This window comes from Purpureocillium lilacinum, assembly GCF_023168085.1.
Source record: "Purpureocillium lilacinum CBS 284.36 DNA, scaffold_1, whole genome shotgun sequence".
NCBI lineage: Eukaryota > Fungi > Ascomycota > Sordariomycetes > Hypocreales > Ophiocordycipitaceae > Purpureocillium > Purpureocillium lilacinum.
The window spans coordinates 6,775,963-6,799,704 of NW_027072111.1; the positions used below are offsets into that span (position 1 = coordinate 6,775,963).

General features: G+C 59.5%; 8 protein-coding genes across 8 annotated transcripts; 4 read left to right on the forward strand and 4 right to left on the reverse strand.

The window, feature by feature from the left end:
- Positions 1-528: 528 nt before the first annotated feature.
- PLICBS_001669 (serine/threonine-protein kinase M1) lies at positions 529-8,285 on the reverse strand (the record flags this gene model as incomplete). The annotated part of the gene is made up of 9 exons (XM_018317247.2): positions 529-2,773; positions 2,822-3,296; positions 3,349-3,812; positions 3,884-5,112; positions 5,161-5,409; positions 5,456-6,590; positions 6,643-6,926; positions 6,978-7,630; positions 7,679-8,285. 9 exons carry the CDS (start codon positions 8,283-8,285, stop codon positions 529-531), a joined length of 7,341 nt encoding a protein of 2,446 aa, XP_018182772.2.
- A 308-nt stretch (positions 8,286-8,593) lies between these two features.
- Positions 8,594-10,597, reverse strand: PLICBS_001670 (uncharacterized protein; the record flags this gene model as incomplete). Its single annotated transcript, XM_018317246.2, has 8 exons — positions 8,594-8,634; positions 8,691-9,000; positions 9,057-9,117; positions 9,171-9,613; positions 9,664-9,945; positions 9,995-10,256; positions 10,315-10,466; positions 10,520-10,597. 8 exons carry the CDS (start codon positions 10,595-10,597, stop codon positions 8,594-8,596), a joined length of 1,629 nt encoding a protein of 542 aa, XP_018182771.2.
- A 741-nt stretch (positions 10,598-11,338) lies between these two features.
- On the forward strand, positions 11,339-12,714 carry PLICBS_001671 (uncharacterized protein; the record flags this gene model as incomplete). The annotated part of the gene is made up of 2 exons (XM_018317245.2): positions 11,339-12,050; positions 12,098-12,714. 2 exons carry the CDS (start codon positions 11,339-11,341, stop codon positions 12,712-12,714), a joined length of 1,329 nt encoding a protein of 442 aa, XP_018182770.2.
- A 226-nt stretch (positions 12,715-12,940) lies between these two features.
- On the reverse strand, positions 12,941-13,912 carry PLICBS_001672 (uncharacterized protein; the record flags this gene model as incomplete). Its single annotated transcript, XM_018317244.1, has 1 exon — positions 12,941-13,912. One exon carries the CDS (start codon positions 13,910-13,912, stop codon positions 12,941-12,943), a length of 972 nt encoding a protein of 323 aa, XP_018182769.1.
- A 1,699-nt stretch (positions 13,913-15,611) lies between these two features.
- Positions 15,612-16,783, forward strand: PLICBS_001673 (uncharacterized protein; the record flags this gene model as incomplete). Its single annotated transcript, XM_065599886.1, has 2 exons — positions 15,612-16,427; positions 16,628-16,783. The coding sequence occupies 2 exons, from the start codon at positions 15,612-15,614 to the stop codon at positions 16,781-16,783; spliced, it is 972 nt and encodes a 323-aa protein (XP_065455958.1).
- Positions 16,784-17,576: 793 nt separating this feature from the next.
- Positions 17,577-19,991, reverse strand: PLICBS_001674 (uncharacterized protein; the record flags this gene model as incomplete). Its single annotated transcript, XM_018317242.2, has 3 exons — positions 17,577-17,645; positions 17,701-17,779; positions 17,875-19,991. The coding sequence occupies 3 exons, from the start codon at positions 19,989-19,991 to the stop codon at positions 17,577-17,579; spliced, it is 2,265 nt and encodes a 754-aa protein (XP_018182767.2).
- Positions 19,992-21,516: 1,525 nt separating this feature from the next.
- Positions 21,517-22,136, forward strand: PLICBS_001675 (uncharacterized protein; the record flags this gene model as incomplete). Its single annotated transcript, XM_018317241.2, has 2 exons — positions 21,517-22,006; positions 22,072-22,136. 2 exons carry the CDS (start codon positions 21,517-21,519, stop codon positions 22,134-22,136), a joined length of 555 nt encoding a protein of 184 aa, XP_018182766.2.
- A 687-nt stretch (positions 22,137-22,823) lies between these two features.
- Positions 22,824-23,450, forward strand: PLICBS_001676 (uncharacterized protein; the record flags this gene model as incomplete). The annotated part of the gene is made up of 2 exons (XM_065599887.1): positions 22,824-23,289; positions 23,362-23,450. 2 exons carry the CDS (start codon positions 22,824-22,826, stop codon positions 23,448-23,450), a joined length of 555 nt encoding a protein of 184 aa, XP_065455959.1.
- Between the last annotated feature and the right edge of the window lie 292 nt (positions 23,451-23,742).

The window sequence follows — 23,742 nt, forward strand, 5'->3', positions numbered from 1 at the left end:
GGTGGTGGCCGTGCAATTGGGGGCGTCGCGCAGGCCCCTCCCAGCGGGCAAGTCTGGTGGGACTAGGTACCGGACTGGGGGGGACTCTGCTGACTTCAGGCGGCAAACAGGTGCGCGGCAGCGCCGCACAGCACCTCGCAGCGCTGAAGCAGCCCGTAGCACGGCGGACATGTCTGACGGGAGGCGCTGCAAGTCCGCGCAGTCCTTCCACGTTGGCCCCATCGATCGCGTCGCCAGGCGCGTCTCCCAGGTGTGGCCGGCGCGTTGCCGCTCCCAGTCCGCCAGGCAATTTGCACTGCAGGCCACTCAATCCCAACCTATGGATCCCATTATCGCGCGTTTGCCATTTCACCGCAACCAATTGATCCTTGGACATGAGTTCTCGGCTCGCTCTTCTGTGACTTGCCCGGTTACCCGCGCCATCGCGAGAGGACGCGACCATCTGCCGTCGCTCTCACACCGGTACAGGTAGTCATCGAAGTCGCCGCCTCTTCATTCATGCCAGGCATCTTTCGTCTACTTGCTACGTTACAAAAACGGGCACCACCCGAGATACATGGCCGTCAGGTTGCGCGGGTCCACCGCCTGCTTGATCAACTCGTCCACCTGTCCCTCGACGCTGAGCGGGATGCTCTCGTTGGGCAGTAGCCCTCGCACCTTTCTGCGGATGCTGTCCACCACGCTCTGTGGCTGGAGCCGCACCCCCGTGTCGCTTCGCTTCGACGCCCGCTTCTCTCGCTGCAGGTCCAGCGTGGGGTCGTAGATGAAAGCCTCGAGGATCGTCATCAGCGTCTCCTCCTGTTGCCGGAGGATGCTCAGCGTCAGTTCCGATGACTTCCTAAACGGCCCCTCGTAGCCGTAGATGCCCATCGCCGCCACCATGTTGTGCGTGAGCCTGAACGGAACCCGCTCCGGTGTCGCAAACGTTCGGCCCTTGTCGAAGAGGCAGTTGAAGTCGACGTGGAATACGCCGCCATTGCCCTCCTCCAGGTTGACGTTCTCCGTGTGTCGGTCGCCCAGCCCCAGTATCGTGCCCACCATGGACATGACGGCGCACGACCGCGTGTACTTGAGCCGCGCCGCGAACCACGCCGAGGGGTTCGGGAATTGCTGGATGAACCACGTCGGCAGCACCGGCGGGAACCGCCCGAGCACGTCGTCCGTGAAGAGCCGGATCTTGCTCTCCGAGCTCGCCGCCTCTTGCATCAGGTGCTTGACCGCGTTGTAGTCGATGTGAATCTTTTGCGCCGCGTACAGGTTCAGGAGGATGTCGCGCATCGTCTTGATGCCCGGAACCCACTCGATGATGCCGCACTCCTCGTTCAGCGGCACCACGGCGTACGTGCGAATGTACAGTTGCCGCCGGCTGGACTCGGCGTCTCGCTTCAGTGACCTATTGATGATGCCGTTGAATTCCATCAGGCGCTGGTCCGTCCGCAGGTCGTCCTTTGGCTTGAGCAAGAGCATGTAGTTCTTGCCGTCCGTGCCACGAGCCGTTATGCGCTTGGGACGCTGCATGGAGCTCAGCACCAGAACGTCGTCGAGGAAGCAGTCGATAGTCACGACGTCACGCGAGAACGCCTTGTGCTTCTTGACCTGCTCCGAGACGGCGGGGAGGGTCGCCGTGAGGCAGCTCTCGACCGGCACGACAAGGGGGCATGGAGTGCACTTGTGTTGGAACCGAAGATCGCGCGTGAGGCTCGCGTGGACGGCCTTGCTGCCTTGGAATTCGCCGATCTGGCACGTGAGGAGCAGCTGCTCTGCCAGCTTCTCCCCGGCTCTGATCAACTGCTTCAGATCGTAAGAGCCCCCTTCCACTTTTCTCGATATGGTTCGGAGCGTCTGCAGAATCTGCGCACCGCGAGCTCTCCGCTCCGACGCCTGTCGCGTTGTGATTATGCCCATCAGGCTCCAAAGTGCCTGTCGTGGGTGGGCTTCCACGACCTTGACAATGATGTGTGTGAGCCGGTCAAAGACGCTTGGGTTTGGGTGGGCAATGCGGGCCACCAGCTGCGGCAGCGCCGTGTAAAAGATGTACGCAGGCAACCGGTGGATGTACTTGTCCAGGAATGCGTGCAGAAGATTCAGCTGCTCGACGCGTCTCCTGTGCAGTTCTCGAGAGAGCGACGTCTTGCCTTCCGGTGCCTTGTCTGTTTGAGCGCCGAGATCCAGCCACAGAGTGAGGATTCTCGGCAGCGTCTGGTAGAGATATTTCGTGCCCGAGTTGAGGGACCTGAGGTAGTTCTCGATGACAAGCCTTGCTATCTCACCTGACAGATAGTTGTCGGTCTGCTCGTCGGCCTTGAGAGACTGCTCGGCCTCGAGAACCTTTTTGTAGTGGCGGCCAAGGTAGTAGTGGCCCTTCTCCCACGTGGTGTGCGTCTTCGGCGGCTGCTGGTACTTTTCTCGTAGAGCGCCGGCATACGACTGTCCAGCGGCGTCAAGCCACTTGGCGAGCAGCAGCTGAGCCCGGGCAGTCACCATCTTTTGCTGCGGAGTCAGTTTTCCTGTGCCCGCGGCGCTGACGCTTGCCGAAACACCGGTTTGCGTCATGAGCTTGTTGCGTTCGATTGCGCCCTGAAGCATCTGAATCGCTTTCCGATGGTGCTTGTCTCGCCACAACAGCTTGGCATTCTCAATGGTAGCTGCGTCGTCGCCGAGTTGTGAGGCGTGCACAACCGCGTTGAAAGATTGATGCAGCGAGTTGGTCTTCCGAGCGAGCCTGGCGCTGGCTAGCCACAAGGACGAGATGTCCATGGGGCCAAAGTTTGGACTGCCTAATCAGCCTATGTCGGCATGGGACGCAGTACCGGGAACTTACCGCGTCAGCTCCATCGCAGCTCTCCTGATACCCAGGAGGTATTGCTTGTCGCTAAAGTACGCGCCTATTACTTCGAGACGGCCATCCAAGAGACCCATCGTTTTCCGCCGCTCGGTTTCCTCGCCCGAAATGGCCCCAACGATGATCTCCAGATCAGTCAGTACGTGGCATCTTAGCAGAAGCTCGTGCGCGGCTTGCAGTGATGCCGTCGCTGATGTCGTCATTTCCAAGGCGATCTTGTCTCTCAAGCTCCGAACAGTCCTGTCAAACGACTCGCGCGTGCAATGCTTGCGCAGCGATTCAAACAGCGTCGCGATGGAGATGTTGAAGTCTTGAACAATATTGCCCTGGAATCTGCTTGTGAACTTGGCAAGACTTTCCCACCGGCCTGTCACCCATGCGGCTTCCACGGCATATGGCATGACTCTGTTGTCGCTCGAGGTGTTCATGCCCTCGACGTGGTTTAATAGTACATCTGTACCTCCTTGTTAGCATGTCATTAAATCGTAGCTCATGGCGGTACGAACCGTGTTGTCCAGCTTGCTTGAGACAGTTGAGAAGGTCTAGCTGAACGTCCACATTGTCTGGCTTCTCTGCCAATTGCATCTCGTACCACGTTTGTGCCGCGTCCCACCGGCCAGCCTTCTTGTGACTGAGAATCTGCTGATTGATGTCGAGGTCGTGAAGATGAGCCGAAATTCCTTCAAGGCCATCAGGTTCGTCAATGTTCGCGTAGATGTCCTGAAGACGATCGAGTAAGCGATTATGAGCGCCGGGCGCACCCTTCCGCTGCTCTGCATTTTGGGCGTGCTGTTCCAGATGAAACAATGCTCTGGCATATTCGTTGCAGTCTGTCGCTCTCTGGGAGATCAGCTCCGCAGGAATGCCATCCAAGATCTTCTGAACTCGGGAAACTATTTCTCGACCAGCGGAGGATAGCTTGCCAGATGACCTCTTCTCCTGGACCCATCTCATCGCGTAGTCGAGGATCCTAAAGACAGCCTATGCACTAGTTAGTCAGGCCCCGCGCAGTATGAGCTGGGCATACTTGCATGGCAAAACCGCTTTGTCTCCTCCTTCTCCATGTAGGACGCATCTTCCGCCGGTCGGTGCTCGAGAATGCCCAAGAGCTCACCAACAACTTGCTCCCTCTCCACAGGCGTGCTTTGGGTCCCAATCAACACATGCAACACCAGATAGGGAAGCAAAAATTCTGCAGTGGACAGGTCCTTGACGCGAATGACGCGGGTCAGCGGCTCGAACATAAGTTCGGCATAGCCATTCTGCCCCTTGCGTAGCAAATCCACGACAAAAGATCTGAGCCAGTTGACGTATGGCTTGCCTGCGTGAAAGATTGGGTACTCCACTGTTACCGGCGGCATGGGCGCGACCATGTAACGTGAGCTCATGAACGGCGTCAGAACCTCCCTGGTGTTCTCGGGCAGGGCCACCCATTTCCTGTAGATGCTTTCCCCATCTACTCTGCCGATGTTCTGCTGGGCAACGGAAGTCTTGACGTCACTCCGGTCCAGCAACTCTTGCATCGCGTAGGAGAGGAACCCTTGAAGTTTTGTGTCTGTGGCCGACAAAAAGGAAGGAACGAGAACCTCCTGGAGGAGAAACAAGACAAAGTCTGTCGTCTCCCCAGGGTCCTCGAAATTGTGCAAGACGACGATCGAGCGCTTCTCTCTTACGGTCTCGATCTGATTCGAGTCTAGACAGCCGATGAGACCGATCGACTCGACGCACAGTCGGGAAATGTCCACCTGGACACCGTTGTATTTGGAGGCGCAGTCCAGCAGGGCCCTGAGGATGCTGGTAATTGCCTTGTCGGGCATTTGACTCACAGCAGAGGTGCAAAGGCCGCTTTGGTTGTCTCGCAGGAATGGTACCAGCTCCGTCAATGCTTGGTGTACGACGCCGGAGTTATCGTGGGCAAGCCGCTCGGTGAACACGCCCAGGGTCTGGTCCATCGCCATGACAGGCCGCAACGACATCAGTTTAGTGTCGATGCTGGCTAGCTCATCGATATGCGACAGTGAGGGCAGCTTGCAAATGTATTCCTCGACAACGCTCTGGTGTTTTTGTAGCAAGTGAGTGAGCATGTCCCGCGCAGCTTTGGCAGTTGGCTCGTCAAAGGTGGGCCAGTAGTGTTTGACGATGAAAAAGGTCGTTTCAATAAGCGCCTGGACATCTTCTTCGTCTAGGTGGGTGAGCAGCGCCACCCAGCAAGAGAAACTCGCTGCACGCAGGGCCTCCTGAGAGATGGCGGAGACGAGGCACGCGGACATCTAGAGGAACTTAGCCACATCCACTTTGGCTTTTTGTTGGCGACGTACCTGCGGCCTCGCTATCCTTGCGTAGGATTTGCAGACTTTAATCATCTCCTCCATTGTCTGAATGCAGTTTCGCTGCTCCAACATGAGAGGATGAGCGGTTACGGAGTCGTTTATAACGTCCGCTAGCCGCGCGACAAGACCTAGCATGTGGCTCTGCAGAAATCGTCCAACCGTATTGTCCTTTTTGCTCTTCGTTTCCCTGGTGTTACCGAGGATGGTAGTGGCCATGAGGTGCAAAGCTTTGTGAGCCTGTTGATCGTCAGTGTTGGTTCAGGCGCCGGGTTGCAGAACTTACCGCTTTCCGTCGCGCAAGATCTGAACAAGCTGCGGACTTTAGGAGTTCCATGGCAATCAGGACTGGCTCTGACTGGAAAAGATCTAGCAGCGTCAACGAATGGAAGTGCGGCGAGATTTCGTTGAGTCGAGACTTGGTAAACTCCTGCATGTTGTCCGGGTCGTGCACGAGTAGGAGTGCCAACGTTGCGGCGAGGTTCGTGCCGTCCAGCAGGGGTTGCCATGGTTCGTTCTCTCTCCGAGCCTCGGCAATTTTCTGGATGACGTCTTGTCGTTTGTCAAGAACCAGCCAAGGTAGGGCATGCGTCTGAATGAGCAATAGAAGCTCGTTGACCGAGATTTGAAGTAGCTCTGCGATGGCTCGGCTTCGTTGGGGTCGCTGTACCATATCTTTGGTGACCATATATGCAAGACTCTTCCAGTTTGGCTCGAACAGGCGGCGTGGTGTAGCCGCGCGGAATTCAGCAAGGCCGAGGATCTCGTTGAACGCAAAAGCCGAGACGATGATGTTGCTGCTACCCAAGTACTCCACCAGCTTGATCAAGACGAGGGTCAGCTCGTCCTCGGTGGCGGCCCTACCTAGCTGGCCCCACGCCATGACACGAGTCTCGACCATTTTGGGTTGATCGTCCTCGGACATGGTCCTGAGAGCAGCAATGGCATATACGCGGTTTCGGGTAAGTATATCCGTTTCCATTGGCTTGCATGCGGTATTCAACGTGAACATAGCCAGTGTCCTCCCGGCAGCGACTCTGAGCTCTCGTATGGAACTGTTCAGGGATTGCAGACACCACTTCCCGAGCGCCGACTGTTCGAGATCCAGGAGCTCATTGCTATGCTGTAAAAGCCGCCTCAACGAGATCATGGCGGCGACACGGGGAGCCCGAGTTTCTTGTAAACTCGGTAGCTGGATGACGCCGCTCAAGATTGTGAGAACCCGGCTTTTCCACACCTGAGCCGTCAAGCTGGCGGCACCAACGGGCTTGCGATCGTCACAGATGGAGCATGCCACGCCACCAGGTGATGTGGTTGGTTTCGGGGTTTGTATGGTACCATCCGCGATGCAGCACAATCGGGAAAGCAAGTCTAAGGCGAGGGACTGAGACTTCGGCTCGTCGCAGGTCTCAAAAGCCCGTCTGTGGTCTTGTTAGACAAGCGCGAGGGCATCGCCAGGGCAGTGGAACTCACAGAAAATGCTCTTCAAACTCGCTTCCGTCGTCCCCGATCGCAAATTCGATGCGCAGTGTCTCCCGTATGCCTTCTATGAGCAGTTGCATGGCGTCTTGGCCCATATCAGATATTTTTCTTCTCTTTGAGCCCTCTGCCGGCAGAGACGACCCTTCATGGATGAGATTCAGTCCTTGAACACATTCGCGGACTTCCTGGTTTTGGAAACATGACGGTCGTGTAGCATCATCAAGAGGATCCTCCGCGTTGGAGTAGATAGCTTGGCGGAGCAGCCTGGTGCATCTCTGCACGTTGATTAGCTAGGTTGCGGGCAGAAAGTCTAGGCTTCGCCTTACCCAAAGGTCTGTGCCTTCGCCAATCGCCGAGTGTTGGGAAGAGAGCAGCGCCAGCTCTTGAACAAGCTTGGAGGCTGCCAACCTTCCGACCGCATATATTTGTATCGCAGCCGCGGCGATGGCGATGAGTGCCTTGCAATAAATCACTCGAACTCGATCCCCCTCTGAGCCTATGCGCACCAGCTCCTCGGGCGACGAGATGAGTTCGCTGCACAAAAGCACCAATAGCGCATATGATTTGTTCTTCATGGGTGCCACAAGCTCCGTGTCGACGATCGGGCACTTTGCAACGTCCAGTGCCGTTTCGATGAGAGGGACTGGGGACCCGGGCATGCTCTCTTCCCATCTTTTCTGGACGTGGCGGAGGTCCAACCACGTGTCCATGAGCCACGGCCCATTCTGAGCAAAGGATGCGTTGAACAAAAAAGAAGACTCTTGGGACACGAATGGATATGCCAGAACTCGTGCGAGGCCTGTCGCCTGGCGGATAGCCTGCCGCGTCGAGCGGATGACGTAGGTGGTTCGATGTGCGGCATCCGGCGGTAACTTCCCGATAATCTGGTCGACGGCGAACTGCGGCGGGAGCTGGATCATGGTAGTTGTCTTCGTGCTTGGCGGATTAGTCGGTGGATCTTGAAGATGGTCAAGAAGGCCTGCCATCGGGTCAGCACGCAGCTTGGGCACAACGATGCAGAACATACCGGTTAAACACGCTCGCAAATACAGACTAAGCGGCAAAGCCAAGTCCCAGAACGAGCTTGTACAACAAACGAGGAACAAATACTGCAGGAATGCCTCAATATGCGTTTCGAGCTCCGCAAAATCGGCGTGCCCGAGGATCCGCAGGAGGCGTGGCAGGAGCCAGATCCAAAGAGGTGCGTTTCCCCTGTGAAGCAGCCCCTGACCTTCGTTGACGTACGTAAGAAGGGCCGGAGTTTCTTTGATGGTGAAGCGGAGGAACTTGAGGGCATTCAGTACCTCACCGCACACATGGGCACGGTCAATGAAGGGGTCGCCAAGTTTGATCTCTTCGAGGACCCCGCGACAGTAAATGTAGACCAGCATGTGGTTGTGGGCCATCTTTTCAGCATCGCTCCTCAGGAGGTGAGGATTGTCGATCATGCGCTGGGCGATGGCGACTAGCCCTTTGAGCTCGTTGCTGTCGTCGGACCGCGACGACTTGGTGCTCGTCGAGATGTTCTCGACAAGCTGCGCGGCGAGGGTGGAGGGTGGCGGGCCCGTGACAGAGGCGGCTGCCGGGCCATCGAGGCCCGGATGAGCTGTCTTGCCATGAGAGCTCTCCGACATGGTTTGTTGGGCATGATCGGCAGGCTGGGGTCTGTCGCTACGTCTGTGGAAAAGGTTCGACTACGAGCGGGAGACGCGACGGGATGGAGGGGCAACGCGACGTCACGTGATGAGAAGCTACTTCCATTAACCGCCATAATGGCATCAACGCCCGGCAAAGTCATTGGCAATTAAATCACACCGTCTTCAACTCCATATTTGACATGCCATCTCCCATTCTACCAGTGCCTTCTGCATGGCACTTGATCTTTATTTGAAGTCCGCTGCTGTTATTTCGCGTCGGCCGCCGTCATGGTGTACACCAATGCTCAATCTTCGTATCGCACGGTTATGGCGTCGTGCGTGACGCCTGCAGCCAGGTCAGTTACACAATCCGGCAACTGCATCGTTTTGAAATATGCTTACCTCCGAGCTTCACAGTATACGTTACCATGGCTGAGCCGTAGCTTGCCTCGATGACGCCACTGAGGCAATAGTATCGGTGCCAGCCCATTCGCGTCTTTCCAGCCGCCAACATGGTCGACTTGGGAATCTTTTCGAGATCAAGTGACAGGGTAGCGACACATCGGGTCCTCGCATTGACGTGTACAGGCGGTTCGCCCTCTTCGCCATTACTGAAGATCTCGATTTCCGTTTGCGGGAGATGACCCATTCCCACAGGGATGTCGCATTGATACTCGATGGATGACGGCTTGCCTTCTGGATAGGATTGGCCCTATCGTTCGTCAGCCTCAAGGGAACTCTCACCGCTTGCATGGTATCTGTCCCTACCTTTTTGATGAACCAGCACATTTCCGTCACCACCATCTCTTCTTCCTTGGCGGACCAGAACCTGTTGGCGTGTCAGTCCGGCCCAGGAGCGTGGACTCGTTCAACGCGACTTACGCTTCCCTTGGGTCGTGCCTCATCAAGTCGTACTTGGCGAGCAGGCAAGTGCCGTATGATCTCCGGGCAATTCGAGAAGCCACCTCCACCTCGGCCAACTTCGGCTGATTCTGGTTGAGCCCGTGGATTGCAGCTCCCTTCACCACGGCTATCCAACCATTTTCAGGCTGCAGAACCTTGATACCGGCGGGAGTCGCGTCTCGAACCTGCGACTTGAGGTGCCGGCTTTGGCCGAAGCCGCCAACGAGTACGACCGCTGCGACGTCATCTCCCGCCATGGCGATTTGCTCGCGGACGAGGCAGATGACGTCCTTCATGATTGGGTCGAATATTCGCGAAGCCATCTCCTCCTGTGGAACCGTGAAGCGGTTACGTTTCAGGCCGAGGCTCTCATCGACCCGTATGGTGAGGGGTTCACCCTTTGGCGAGAAATCCTTTTTGAACTTGTCCAATTAGTTCGCATTGTGTTTGATGGCCAACACGGCAGACGTACTGATTCAAACTCGTTCAGGGTAACCACCAGCCGCTCGTCGGTCCAATACTTGTCGCCGTGAGTTTGCTTGAGGAATCGGCGAAACCGTTTGTTGAGCATGGACGAGCCGCACTTGCCTCCGGTTCCCTCGGTCACCTCCTTGACCTCAAGTTTGTCTATCCGCGTGATCTCGTACGTGATGAGGTCTACCGTCCCTCCGCCGGCGTCGCACACTACGAATTTGCGACCACGCTGCAGAATCGAGGGGCTGAGGTACTTGATGGTGTACAGCGCAGCGGCTTCCTGGACCGTGTCAGCAGTCTTGCTGCTCTCCATAAGGACAGCGACGAACCGGCTCGGATATCAGCTGTATTCTCTGGTTGCCACAGAAGCCAGCCATTGCTGCCGCCCTCTCGGTGGCTTGCTTCGCCGCATTGGACCAGATGGCGGGGACCGTGACGACAAAGTCCATGGGTGTCGAACGCACGATGCTGGGGGACAAGCGCTTCTCCAACACACTAATGAAGTGCGTATGAAGACACGACAGATATATCCGCGTCAGCTCCTGTGGCGTCTCGCCATCCTTGTTGGCCTTTTGCGGCTCGTCTAGCTTCCTGGCATCAACTCGTCAATACGTCGGGCTGATCACTTTCACTGCTCGGGCCGACCAACAGCTTGAAGAACCGGTATCGCTTGGCAGACTCGGGGATCTGGAATCCCCACTGCCAACCAGACGCTACCTTGCGCAGCTCCGTCGGCACCTTGAGGCTGCTCTGGAAGGAGTTGGCCGATGGCCAACTAGATATCACGTGTTGAACATCTGGCTGTGGTCTCGTCAGCAGCGGAACGGGGCAGAGTTCCTGGGGGCACAGCTCACCCGGGACGTTTCTGCCCACGCGACCCCCGAGTAGGTTGTCCCGAAGTCTATCGAGACGATGATTCGTCGGTCGCTCATGGTCACGGCAGGGGGTCTCAGAGCACGCCTGGCGCTCGAGGGCCTCGGGTCGGAGCGTTCTCGTCGATGGCCGCTGCGTTTGCCGGCTCGGTCTTGTTCTCTTGCCACGAGTGGCAAGCTTCTAGGTCTTGATCTCGTCATGGGTGTCGCGAAGCCAGCTCTGGCAGAAGCACTTTAATGTGGATCGATGGACTGTCCGCTTTCGATACCTAACAGCTGTGAGCCTGTTGTCGCCAGTCCTTATGGTGCAGGCCCCGCCGGCCAGCACACCGCAGACGTGCATCGACCTGTGATTGACCATCTGACCCTACAGACCTGTACCTTGACGAAGCGGAATTGCGAGGACCTTTTCGTCGTATCACAACCCCGGCTCGGATGCATATGCGACCCAGTGGCCCGTCCTGGGCACATGTGGCCAGTGCCCAACCTATCGCAGCTCTGTCTTCAGGACTTCCCGGCCGCGAACAGGTCGTGCCGCAGCCAGGCAAGGCCTCTGTGCCCGAGTGCCCGAATGCACGGATGGAAAGGCGGCTGGGAGGTGACCTGAACCAAGCGGACACACGGCCACGTATCAGCGACCCGTGAGGCCGACGTACCCAAAGTTTCCATTGGCGGCTCAGCCTTCAGCTGCTTTGCAACTGCACTGCACTGATGTGACAACCCTTCGCCGCCTCCGCCCACCAGCTCTTACTGAGCGATACGCCGATTCATTCACTGGGACAAGACACAACCCTGGCCACCATGGAATCGGAGACAGCCCCAGATCATCAGCCAAGCAAGGACGAGGGCGCCGAGTGTTCCATGGCGCAAAACGAGTCAAAAATCGAGAGAGAAACACCATCGACGCCAGCGCCGGAGGCGCAGCTGGCTGAGGAGATACGACTGCGGCGGTTCACCGAGGAGGTGCTAGACACTCGGCAGGAGGAGCTGGAGCTCCAGGAAGCAGAGAATAAAAGGCTCCTGAAGAAGCTGGAGTCTCTCAAAAAGGAGCTAGCGGACACGCAAGATCAGCTCATCGAAGCTCGCAACCAGTCCAAGGCAAAGTCGAAACAGCTCCAGGATGCCAAGGATCAGATCTTCCGCCTCCAGCCGCGACGCAAAGATATTACGGAATCAGAAGCGCAAGAGGCCTACAAGAGACTGTGCAGTAATGTGCAGAGATGGGTGGAAAACCGGCTGCCCGGAACCCTCGACGACATGGAGGCCGGCCGTCTTCGAAGCCGCCCTTCGGGGGTGCACGCTGGGAGATTCGTTTCGTTGATCAGAGAGCCAGCAAAGCGATGTCTCGGCGTGCACCAGTCTGACGAGCATCATGTCATTGCGGTCATCATGTACTACCTCTGGCTGGCGCTCTTTTCCAAATCATTCTACTGCCCGCTCGATGGGTCCGATGACGACGCTACCATCATTTGGATTGACGAACTGGAAAGCACAATGTCGAAGCTACCTCGCGGTGAGCAGCAACGGATGGGTAGTCGGTTTCAACGCTAACACGGCCAGATACCGCTCACTCTCGCGAATGGCGCAGCGAGACTCTGACGGCTCTTACCATGCAGCCGCTGTTCAAATCGCGCCGGGCGACATACATAAGCCTGGTATCGGAAGACCTGGCGGCACTATTGTCCGTGGTCGTGCCCAAGGTCGCGCCTTCGGACCTCCAGAGCTCCATTCGAAGGACCATTGTCGAGCCCGCGGCCGACTTTGCGCATCAACTACACCTGGCGGCCAACATCTACTCTCTTAAATGGCCGGCACGGAACGCCAGCACGCGGCTAGAGGTGTACGAATGCATCAACTTGGCAAATGGAGGGCTTGTGCTGGACCTCAGCGGCACGGGACCCTCGTCGCCCTCGCGTCGCAAGGTCAGCTACTTGTTCGACGTGGCACCGGGACTGTTTGTCGAGAGAGTCGAGGTGGGGAAGAAGGCGCCTTTGAAAGCTATCTACAGGCCAAATGTCCTAGTGTATGCCGGCGACGGGGAGGCACCGCAAAGGCCAACCCTCATCAAGTGGCTCGCCGACAACTCGAATGGTGGAGGCGGCTCGCGCGAGCAGTTGCCGCGGACCTCGGCGCCCAGGAGTAAGACCATCTCCCACCCTGCAGTGTCCAAGCTCTGATGCCGTTCGCATAGGATCATTCGTGCAACATCCGCCGGGCAAGAGGAGGTAGCAACCCGGGTGTCTCGCGTGGACGATGCTGGTCTGGTTAGCAAGGCTCTGTGGCTCTCCGAGGACCAGGCCCCGGTCCGATTGAGCGACTTACGTTCTATCGCGCTAGAGCAATGAATATGATGAGCGACGAGTCCAAACTGCCTCGCCCGTGGGTTCTCTGAATGGTTTTCGCCTAGGTCGTCGTTCTCCACTCCCATGCGCTCACGTACTCCTCGACAGTGATGACTGGAACGTCCTGGTATCTTCGGATGGCGCGCGGGGGCAGCGGCGGCCCCTGCGCCCCCGGAGCGGCAGCAGGGCGGACACGGCTCAAGGCCCGGAGATTTGGAGCGCTGGCGTTACGCATCGTGCGTGCCAGAGCTCGAAGGGGAGTCTGTTGGTCAGGACGGGTCGGGACTTGGCCTTTCCGGGCTGGAGAACGCTCACCAGTCCGGGCAGGGCTGCTTCGCTTGATGCCACGCGCCGTCGACGTCGACTTTCCCTTGTTCTCCCCCGAGGAGGTGTCGTTGGCGGTGGTGCCGCCGTCGAGGGAGGCCGCCTCGGGTATGAAGGGACGGATGCAGTTGCGGATGTAGTCGTCGGCCATGCCGAGAGCACGGGCGTCCCTGAGGCCGAGGTTGATGCGGCTGACGTACTCTTCCTTGGGAGCGCTGTCCTGGACGTGGTTGAAGCTGATGTATACCAGCACGCCGTTTTCCCAGTGTTGGGCAGGTCCGGGAGCACGCTCAGGGGCCTTGGCCTGGCGTCGAACGGCCGCGGGGCCGCCCTTGTCGACGATCCATGAGACGGGTCGGCGGTAGAGGGCGCCGTGGGCACGGTGCAGCAGCACGGGCATGTAGCGCTTCTCGTAGGCGCTCTTGGCGACGCCCTCGTTGATATCGAGCTTGGCCTCGTCCTTTTCGTCAATCTCATAGACGAGGCCGTCGACCCAGCGGCCGTCGGCGGCAACGACGTTTGCGTAGCCGCGCTCGTTGATCTGCCATCGGTGGTTGGCCAGGCGGGCGTGGCCGATGTATCGGCTGTTGGGACAGCGCCTCTTCATCTGCTTGATGTGCAGGTTGCTGCCGTAGGCGAAGTAGTACTTGGTGGGCCGGGCAGCGGCGGCGTCGGCAGTCTTTCGGGGGGCGGATGCGGCGGCGGCCATCTGGACGATACGGGAGGCGGTGCCGTGCATTCGGCACTCGCTGGCTTTGGAGTTGGGGGGGCTTCACAAGGTGGGTGGGGCAAGGGGGAGCGCGGATGCTGGAGGAAGCCTTTGGGCTTGTCTGGTATACGAAAGCAGAGGGGGCAGAGTCGGGGTGAATGGGGTTGGGCGAGGGCGATAGGACCAAGAGGCGTGGTCGTGGTCTGGCCGCTGCTGCCGGCGGCCCGTGTGAGCGTGAGCACAGGCAAAATGGAGCAAACGTGGGCGGGCCGTCTCTCTGGTAGCGGTTGGCGAGTGGTCTACTTGGAGGATGGGAGCCGAGGGGAGAGACGGGAGAAGTGGTTACAGTGGCAGCGGGCAAAGACTTGGAGGAAGGACGGGTCAGCAACGACAGGCAGCAACAGCGGCAGCGACAGCAGCAGCAACAACAACAACAACAACAACAACGACAACAAAAAACACCGGACGAGAGGGTGTAAGTCGACGGGGCGGACGCGGTGGATCCATCATCACGGGCCAGGGCTGCTGCAGCAGCAGCCTGCATCCGTGAATCGACAGATTCATACATGACAGCAGTTGGGCAGCAAACCCGAGGAGTCACAGAGCCGGAGCAGCCGCCAATTACCGCCCACCACGTCCCAGCCGCGCGGGACCGACCTCTTCGTTCTTTGTTCACGTTGCAGTTACTGTGCAGTGCAGTACTGTACTATGCCTGGGGCGTTTCAGATACCCGCAGACGTCATGTGTTGCCGCCTCGGGCGTGGTGGGCTGGCGGCCGTGTCAACCCAACCTCGCCCGCCCTGTTCCGTGTAAGTGGTTGCTTCTCTTCTCTCCATCCAGCGTCTTCTGTTTGTGTAACGACCAACGCAGCGGCTGTGTGGGGCTTTGCTGCCCTGCCCTGCCCTGCCTCTTCCCTCCCCTGTCCCGTCATGCATGGGCGGGCATCAGGCCAAGGCGGCGAAAAAAGTCTCCTGCTGCTCGCCCTGGGCTTTCGCTGTTCGTGTCGACTGGGAGCCTGGTTCGTTTCGCCTCAGCCCATACATGGCGCGTGCGGCGAGAGGCGGAGGATTCGCCCGGCCCGCTGCGCTGGGTTGGGCACACGCGCGCGCGAGGGCAACGGATGGGCGGGCCGGTGCCGCCCCATGGACAATTTTGTCGTTGTTTCGTTGTTGTTGCCTTGCGGGACTATGCTGGACGGCAGACGCTCGCCGTCGAGTCGGGACCGGATATATGGTGTGTCAGGGGGGGCGGTGACGGGGGGTCGACTGAGTTTGAAGGCGACGTCGGTGATGCTCTCTCACTTGCACTGAACAGACCAAAGCCTGGCCAGCACGTGTCTGCGACTCGACTTCCTCAACTCGCCCTCTGACGAGAATCATAAGATAGCCTCTACAGCTGCGAGTTATCGGCACACGGAGTCGAGAGAGAGAGAGAGACACTGAGGCAGCTCTGCAAACCACAACTCACACCTCGACATTGACGACAACTCAAGTTACTCGACTCGGAGCCACCGCCAAGGCACCTCGATAGAAACACAAGACAGGCCTCGCACAAAAGCCGGCTCGACACCTCCGACACATCATCACGACCCATAGACGGAGAACACCAAGACGGGCGGCGCTCTAACCGACATCAGACAGCCACCGAAGAGCCAACCCTTCGAAGGAGAGTCGCAGAAGAAAGAAGTTTATTAAAAGCAATGGTTCGGCACTACAACTTTGGCGTCGAAATCGAGGCCATCGGCCGGCCGTACGGCGGCGGCGGCGACACCTTCTCCAACGTCGACTGGTACCGGCAGCTGGCGCAGAAGCTGCAGAACCGCGGCATCCCGGCGGCGCACGACGACTGCTCCAAGTACAGCAAGCACCCGGAGTACTACGGCGGCAAGTGGTTCGTGACGCGCGACGGGTCGCTCAAGCGGCCGCGGCCGTACGTGTGCATGGAGGTGGTGTCGCCGCGGCTCGACACGAAGCAGGCCGTGAGCCGCACCCTGTCCGACTTCTGGGAGGCGATGCGCGTGCACTTTGTGCCGCAGCGCGACGCCTCGTGCGGCGGCCACGTGCACGTCACGCCCGTGAGCCTGCGCAACCGCTTCTCCCTGCGCTCGCTCAAGCGCGTCGCCTTCGCGGCGCTGGCCTACGAGGACTTTGTCGCCGCCGTGCTGCCCGCCGCGCGCCGCGACAACCAGTTCTGCCGCCTCAATAGCCTGAGCCCCGAGGCGGGCGTGCGGCGCCCCGGCGGCGCGCTCGCCCTCGCGGGGGGCGTCAAGAGCGTGGCCGTGCTGCGCCGCGTGGCCGACGAGATCCGCGCCCTGCCCGCCGAGGCGGACCTGTACCTCTACATGCAGGGCAACCGCTACGTACTGTGGAACTTCCAGAACATCTTTCCCAGCCCCAAGACGGGCCGCTGCACCGGCACCGTCGAGTTTCGCGGCGGGAACCAGTTCCTCAACACGAGGGGCACGCTGGCGTGGGTGGCCTTTGTGCTGGGCTTCATCACGCTGGCGCTCAAGGAGGTACGTCCTATGCTGTCTTGCCTTGGATTTGTCTTGTCTTTTCTTGCCGTGCCTGTGCCTTGCAATGCCTTGCCTCGTGTCTTTCTAACTCATGTTCTTGACATCTCCTCTCCTGTGTCTGTCTGTCTGTTCGTCTGTCTGTCCCCATACCACCACACGTTGCTGACGTTTTGCTCGTGCCCGTTTCTCCCTCCCTGCAGGACCTCTTGGACAACTTCTCCACCTACGTCTCCCCCGCCGAGCCCAACTTCCCGCACCGCCTGGCCGAGTGGTGGGTGCGGCTCCGGCGCGCGGCCAAGAAGTCGCGCATGAGCCGCCACCTGCCCGACGACTGGACCAAGATGAAGTCGCGGTAGCTCTGGCTACTAACCTGGATACTTGTTGGTGACGTAGGTATGCACAGTACCTCCATCTAGGTAAGCCAAGCCAAGCCAAACTGAGGTTGAGGTGAGGTGAGGTAAGGTTCGAAAGCAAGGCTGGGCGCGCCGCGAGAGGTAGGCAGCGAGGAGCAAGCTACGGTCTATCTTTCTGGGTTGTGTGTTAAGCGTATAAGGGGGTTCGGTCGTTTGAGAGTTGACATGTTGCCCCGAAGGGGTCAGGCATGGGCATGGATGGGGTCCGGGGGGCGCACGGGGAGACTGGGCGTTCTTTTTACGTCTTCTTTTTTTAACCCCCTCCCGCCTCTCTTCTTTCTTCAGCCCTCTTCACCCTTCTTCATCATGCTTCGGTGTTGGGGGCAGGCCTCTGTACCGGACCGTGGTCGCGTCTGTGTGGGAAGAAGGAAATCATGGGGCTGAGGGTGAACCGAGCGTACTGTCGGGTACATACATATCTATGCAGCTACTCAAGCGAACAGGGCGCTCGTAGTCTGCTGTTCTGGATTGTTTCGCAGCCGAGGGCCGCGCTCTCTCGCTCGCATCATTGCGAGCGGACGCACGGGCAATTCATTCTACACTATTACAGCACAAACAGCAACAGACCTGCAAAGCTGTCACGGTATTTCTGCCATTGTTACACTATGTACAGTTGCCGTCTAGCAGCCCGTGTGTCATGCCCATGCCAGACCATGCCATACCCCTAAAACGCCAAGTTCTACCTTGAGTTGCTCCCTCACTCCTGCATCTCTTTCTCGCCGTTGCCCGTCCTTCTCTATGCCGATTCCTCCTTGCCCGGCTCCTCCTCAAACAGCACGAGCACCGTGCCGGCCTTGCAAATGTCCTGCGTATCCCGTCACGTTAGCTTCGCTCTTGTCATGGTGTCAATATGAACGTACCCCTTCCTTGTGCGCCAACTTCTTGACCACGCCGTCCTGCGGGGACCTGATGACCGTCTCCATCTTCATCGACTCGATGCTGCATTGCCCGGTTAGTCAGTGCCATGCCGGGAGAAAAGTGAGGGACGAGGATGAGAAGAGAAAGGGGGGGGGAGAGGCGATGACGAGACTTACACGACCAGGGGCGTGCCCTTCTTGACCTCTTGCCCTTCCTCCACCTCGTTCTTGAGAATCTTGCACGGCATGGGCGCGACGACGGAGGCGGTCGCCTCCTTGAGCCCCAGCGCCTTCTCATACCACCCGGGCGGCAGCAGTGCCAGGTCCGTCTTGACGCCGTGCTGGAAGATGGTCACCTTGGTGTCGTTTTCGCCCTCCTGCGGCACCACCGACGACAGGATGCGCTCGGCGGGAAAGTACGTTTGCAGCTTGAGCACGGCGCCCTCGCGGGTCGGCTCGCTGGCGACGTCGGAAAACACCTGAGGTGCGGCGTCGGAGCCCCGGCGCGACACGGTCACGTCGTAGAGGTTGTGGCCCTTTTGTGTGACGCTCGCCTCAACGACCTCGCCCTCCTTCTCGCTGTAGCCGTCGAGCACCTTGAAGGCGACCTTGCGCTGGGCCGAGGCGCTGGCGTCGCCGAAGCCGAGCGTCTGGCCGTGCGGTGCCGCGGCGCCGACCGGCTGGAGGAGCTGCAGGTTGAGGACGCCGAGGGCCGCCTGGGCAAAGACCTCGTCGTTGATGTGACGGGGCTTGAAGAGGACGTCGCGCCACTTGTCAATGAAGCCCGTCTCAACGTCACCGGCGACAAAGGCGTCGGCCTGGCACACGCGCTTGAGGAACTCGACGTTTGTGCTGACGCCGACAATCTCAAAGGCGCGCAGGGCCGACTCGAGCTTGGCGATGGCGCGCTCGCGGGTGTCGCCGCGGACGATGAGCTTGGCGATCATGCCGTCGTAGGCCTCGGAGACGACGCTGCCGGAGCCGAAGCCCCAGTCGAGGCGCACATCCTCGTCAGCCTGGACGGCGTCGGGCAGGACGGCGTGGACGAGCTTGCCCGAGTCGGGCATGAAACCCCTCTCGGGGCTCTCGGCGTAGATGCGGGCCTCGATGGCGGCGCCGCGGACGGCCATCTGCTCCTCGACCTGCTCCTGGGTAAGGGGCAGGGGCTCGCCGGCGGCGACGCGGAACTGCCACTCGACGAGGTCGAGGCCGGTGACCATCTCGGTGACAGGGTGCTCGACCTGCAGGCGCGTGTTCATCTCCATGAAGTAGAAGCGGCCCGAGTCCTTGTCGAGGATGAACTCGACGGTGCCGGCGCCGACGTAGCCGACGGCGGCGGCGGCCTTGCGGGCCTTGTCCCAGAGGTCGCGGCGGGTGGCGTCGTCGAGGTCCGGGGCTGGGGACTCCTCGAGGACCTTTTGGTGGCGGCGCTGGACGCTGCAGTCGCGCTCGCCGAGGGCGACGGTGTTGCCGTGGCGGTCGGCGAAGACCTGGACCTCGACGTGGCGGGGGCGGACAATGTACTTTTCGACGAGCATGACCTCGCCGCCCTCGCCGAAGGAGGCGCGGGCCTCGGCGCGGGCGCTGCGCAGCTGGGCGGGGAACTCGTCCTCGGTCATGACGATGCGCATGCCCTTGCCGCCGCCGCCGCGGACGCTCTTGAGGAGGACGGGGAAGGAGACGTCGCGGGCGCGGCGCAGGAGGTCCTGCTCGGCCTGCTCGGGGCCGTGGTAGCCGGGGACGCAGGGGACGTTTGCGGCCGTCATGATCTCCTTGCTGCGGGCCTTGTTGCCCATGTCAGCCATGGCGGAGGCCGGGGGGCCGACGAAGACGATGCCCTCGCGCTCGCAGCGCTCGGCGAACTGGGCGTTCTCGGACAGGAAGCCGTAGCCCGGGTGCAGGGCCTGGATGCCGTGGCGCTTGGCGAGGGCGATGATCTTGTCGCCGTCGAGGTAGCCGTTGGCGGGGCCGAGGCCGAGCGACTGGAAGCCCGACGAGGCGTGCCAGGAGCCGGCGTCGACGTCGGTGTAGACGGTGGTGGCGCGGATGCCCATGCGCTCGGCGGTGCGGTTGATGCGGATGGCGATTTCGCCGCGGTTGGCGATGAGGACGGACGAGAGCTGCGCCGCTGACGCCGCCGCCGACGATGACGAGGAGGAGGAGGAGGAAGCATTGGTGGAGGTGGACGGTGATGCTGAGGAGGAGGCGGCGGAGGAGGAGGAGGAGGTCGTGGTCGAGATGTAGCGAGGGAGGGGCCTCAGCGGGAGGCGGCTGCCCGCCCGGAGGGAACGCATGGCTGGCTGGCTGGCTGGCTGAGGGTATCTACTAACGATGAGAGAGGCAGAGGCAGACGAGCTCTCTGAGGGTCAATGGCAGCGGGTCGCAGAGAAGAGAGGGTTCAGGCGATGGGAAGAAAAGATTGTCGCGGCGGCGGCGGCCGTGGTTTGCGGGTGGTTGCTCGGTTGAAGTCGAGAGCTCCCCCAGTCTCAGCGCGCCGAACGGGTAGCAATGGCAGCCCGCCCGTGGGGAGCCGAAAGTAGCCGCCGCGACAAGCCGACGTCAGCGGGCATTGCAGCGCGCTCTCATCAGTGGAGTGGCGCCTCAGTCGGGTCCAGTGCCTGTAGTGGAAAGTCTACAGGGCTCGGCGCGGCGGGTTCAGGTGGGGGGTGCGGGTGAAGTGCGGGGGGCCAGCGCTGGCGGTTTAATTGGATCGGGATTTGCCCCAGGGCCCGGCGCGCAGCCACACAGGGCCTCTACCCCGGGCATGGAGCCGCCTGCCCGTGTCGGGCAAACCAGCTCCGCTGCAAGAGCCCTGGAGTGACGGCAAACCCTCTGAAGCTTGACACGGGGTGGTGGCGAGGCAGGTGGGTTCCTCTCTTTCTGGAATGCCCCCAACTCTCGAGGGCCTTCAAGTCGGCTCACTGCAACCTCGCTGTCATGCCCGTACCAGGTACGCTCGTACCAAGCGGGATGGATACTCACTGCTGGCCTGAGAGCCCGAGGTGCCTGCATTTTACACTGGTTGCCTAGGCGTATTCAAATAGGTAGGTAAAATTTACGTTTATACGATATGCTGTGCCCGTATACTTTCACTTTATACCGCAAACAACCTCTGGTAGCGAATGCCTGTTAGACAAGCCAACGTACTGACTGGCTCCCTGCGTCCTACCAGAAGCTGTCACTCACTGCCCTAGTAAAACCCGCCCCACCAGGGCCGGCCCCGTGCGGCCCCACTTACTGCCGGCGGTCGGCCGCCACATCAAATCCCATCCCATCGACCTTCGCCCTCCGGGGCCGCCGGGAGGGACCCCCGCCCGGCACCCGGCCCTCCGTCAGCAGGCGTCGCAGAATACCGCCACTCGCCTCACATCACATCATGGGACATCAAGGCGTTTTAAAAGAAAAAATCCCCGCGCCACGAGCGCCATTCTGCCCGCAGCGGTCCTGCATGTGTCCCGTGGAAGACCACGCTGACCGAAGAGAAAAGAAGAAGAAGAAAAGAAACCCCCCCCCAATTGGGAGGACGACCGCATAGAGGCATAGCACAAGGTGACACAACTCGTCGTCGATTTTACGTACTTGAACAGCATCACACGGAAATCCCGCAGACAAGAACAGCATGAGCAATGCGGCGGGCCCCCTTTCTGTTCCTCGTTGTCGGCGCTCTCGGCTCGTCAACGGGTCACCTATAAAGAGCAGACTGGTTCCCGCTCACCTCCCGCGTCTCTTCAACAGCACATCCCACACATCAGTCCCTCAGAGCTCATTTGCATCCCACCCTGCCTCTAGCCAGCCAGCCAGCCGGTCAATTCGCCTTCCATGGCGCCCCAGGGCCCCTTTCGTGAGCTGTTCATCCCCGGAGGCCGTAACAGCACCGGAGCCCCCTCGACGAGGGAGGAAGTGGACCTGCGCCAGGCCGAATACGAAGCTATGGTGCTCGCTTTGGTGGCACGGCCCTGGGACGACAATACAATCGACGTGGCCTGGATCAACATCAACAACGAGGCGGACCGAGTGGCTACAGAAAACCGCTTGCGACAGTACTTCAAAGTCCGTGAGCTCAAAGTTTACCACCTGAAGGACACCCCGTACCGTTTTGACGTGGGGGTCTGGCAGCGAAGACAGCTCTATGACGTCCTTCCCAACGGCGCTGGCCATCGCCCCAGTGCTGCGTACCCTATTACTCACCACCTCATCTCTGTCCCGTTCGCCGAGGCGCACAAGGTACACATTCGTAATCTTTCGAGATTCGTGTATTCGGGCCTGGACAAGTACGTTCACTGGCACGTCTACGAGCATCCAGGCTTGGGTATGCAGCCCCTGCCCCATCCTACGCAAAATGCTATCGCCGCTCCATTAGCTGACCTCTACTAGCCGACGATTGCGTGTATCCCGTCTTTAATTTTAAGTCGAGGCAGGACTTTGGCTATGCGCCGTAGGGGCCACGCGAGTCGCCATTGTTCGAAGGAAGGGGGTTCCATTGGGGCGGACAGACAGAGGGGAGCGCGTGGTTCGGGGGATTGACAACAGGAGGCCGCGACTTGACAGAAAAACACCGGGGGCAAAGGCCAGCACTGCTAGATAGACGACGAGGCACATGCACGGGGCTTCGTACCCCTTCACGAACCAACGGTTCGTCACGCTTGCGTAGTCATAGTCGACAGTACACCGTGTTTTTGTCCCGCCTTGAGTTCGTCGCGATCGCACGGTCCTCACGCCCGGGCGTCTACGGTGACAATGCCGCCCCCCTGCTGCTCTTTTCCCCCGCCTTTCTTCAATCCAGGTAGGCATTACTCCCTCCACGTTGCGTTTCATGACATGATTTTGTAGAAGCGCCCTCGCCGACATCCTCGAAACGTATGCATACGCGCTCATTATACCAAAGTTACGTACTGGAACATGGGAAACCACAACAAGAAACAATGTGCCGCGGATCTTTCTACGGCCAGTGTTCGTGGCCTCGTAACCATAAACTAGCTATAAATTCGTCCTTCTTTCTCTCGTTTCCTTCCTCCACTCATAATCCTTTTCCCCTCCTTATCCTTCCTCAACTTTTCAGTCCGACTTGGCCAGACCCTTGTTTCCTCCCGTGCCGCGCCCCAGCAACTCGAGACACGCACCGGGCCATGGCGCCCCCACGGCCCCACGCACCGAGCGGCCTCGACGTCGTCCCGAAGCCGGCGCTGACCCGTCGAGTCGGCCCCGCGGGGGACAACCCAGTCTTGACGAGGCACGAAGCCCAGGAAATCTCCGGCTACATGAGGATGATGTTGCGGCCCGATTCGGAAAGGATGCTCGACTTCGCCTGGATCGAGATCCGGAGCGACGCGGATCGAAAGCAGGCCATCAGCGTGCTGAGCTCCCTGTTCTTTTGCCCCGGCCTCACCATCGTCCCCGTGAGACTCCTCACGTATCCTGTTAGGGGTCGTCGCTGGGACTGCATCAGGTGCTCACTCGACCCGGATCGGTGCCCGCGTACCTTGGACATGATCAGCATACCTTTCGACTGGGCGTGCAAAGCTAAGGAGATTGTCACGTTTATCCAGAAGACAATGGGAAGGAGGGCCCACTACTGTGACTGGCACAGCTATTGTAGGTTGAAACCAATCCTGTGCTGTCGCGTAGTGAATCGAGAGAGGGGAAGGGACTGACTGAACTCAACAGGGGCTTCTGAATGGGAGGAATACCCCAATCATTTCTACAAAGACAAAACGAAGGCCGACCTACCTGGCTATTTTCCGAATCCGCCGTAAACTTGCACCCTCTTTGTGCCTGCCCTGCATGTGGTTTGGTACAGGTATGGAGCCGGGCCGTTGGGCAATGCCTTGCGAGAAATGGGCGAGGGAGATAGGTATGTTTAACAAAATGGAGTCAAATACAGGCCTAAACATTCCAATGCTTATCCATTCGGCGGCGGGCCTGTCAGGTGCACAGTCTCTCCTGTGTGACGGCCTTCAAAACTCAGCACCTCACGATGTACACATTATGTGGTCCTCAATCCTTCCATTGCGCAATCAATTCATCCGTGCTTGTGCACGCAAAGTG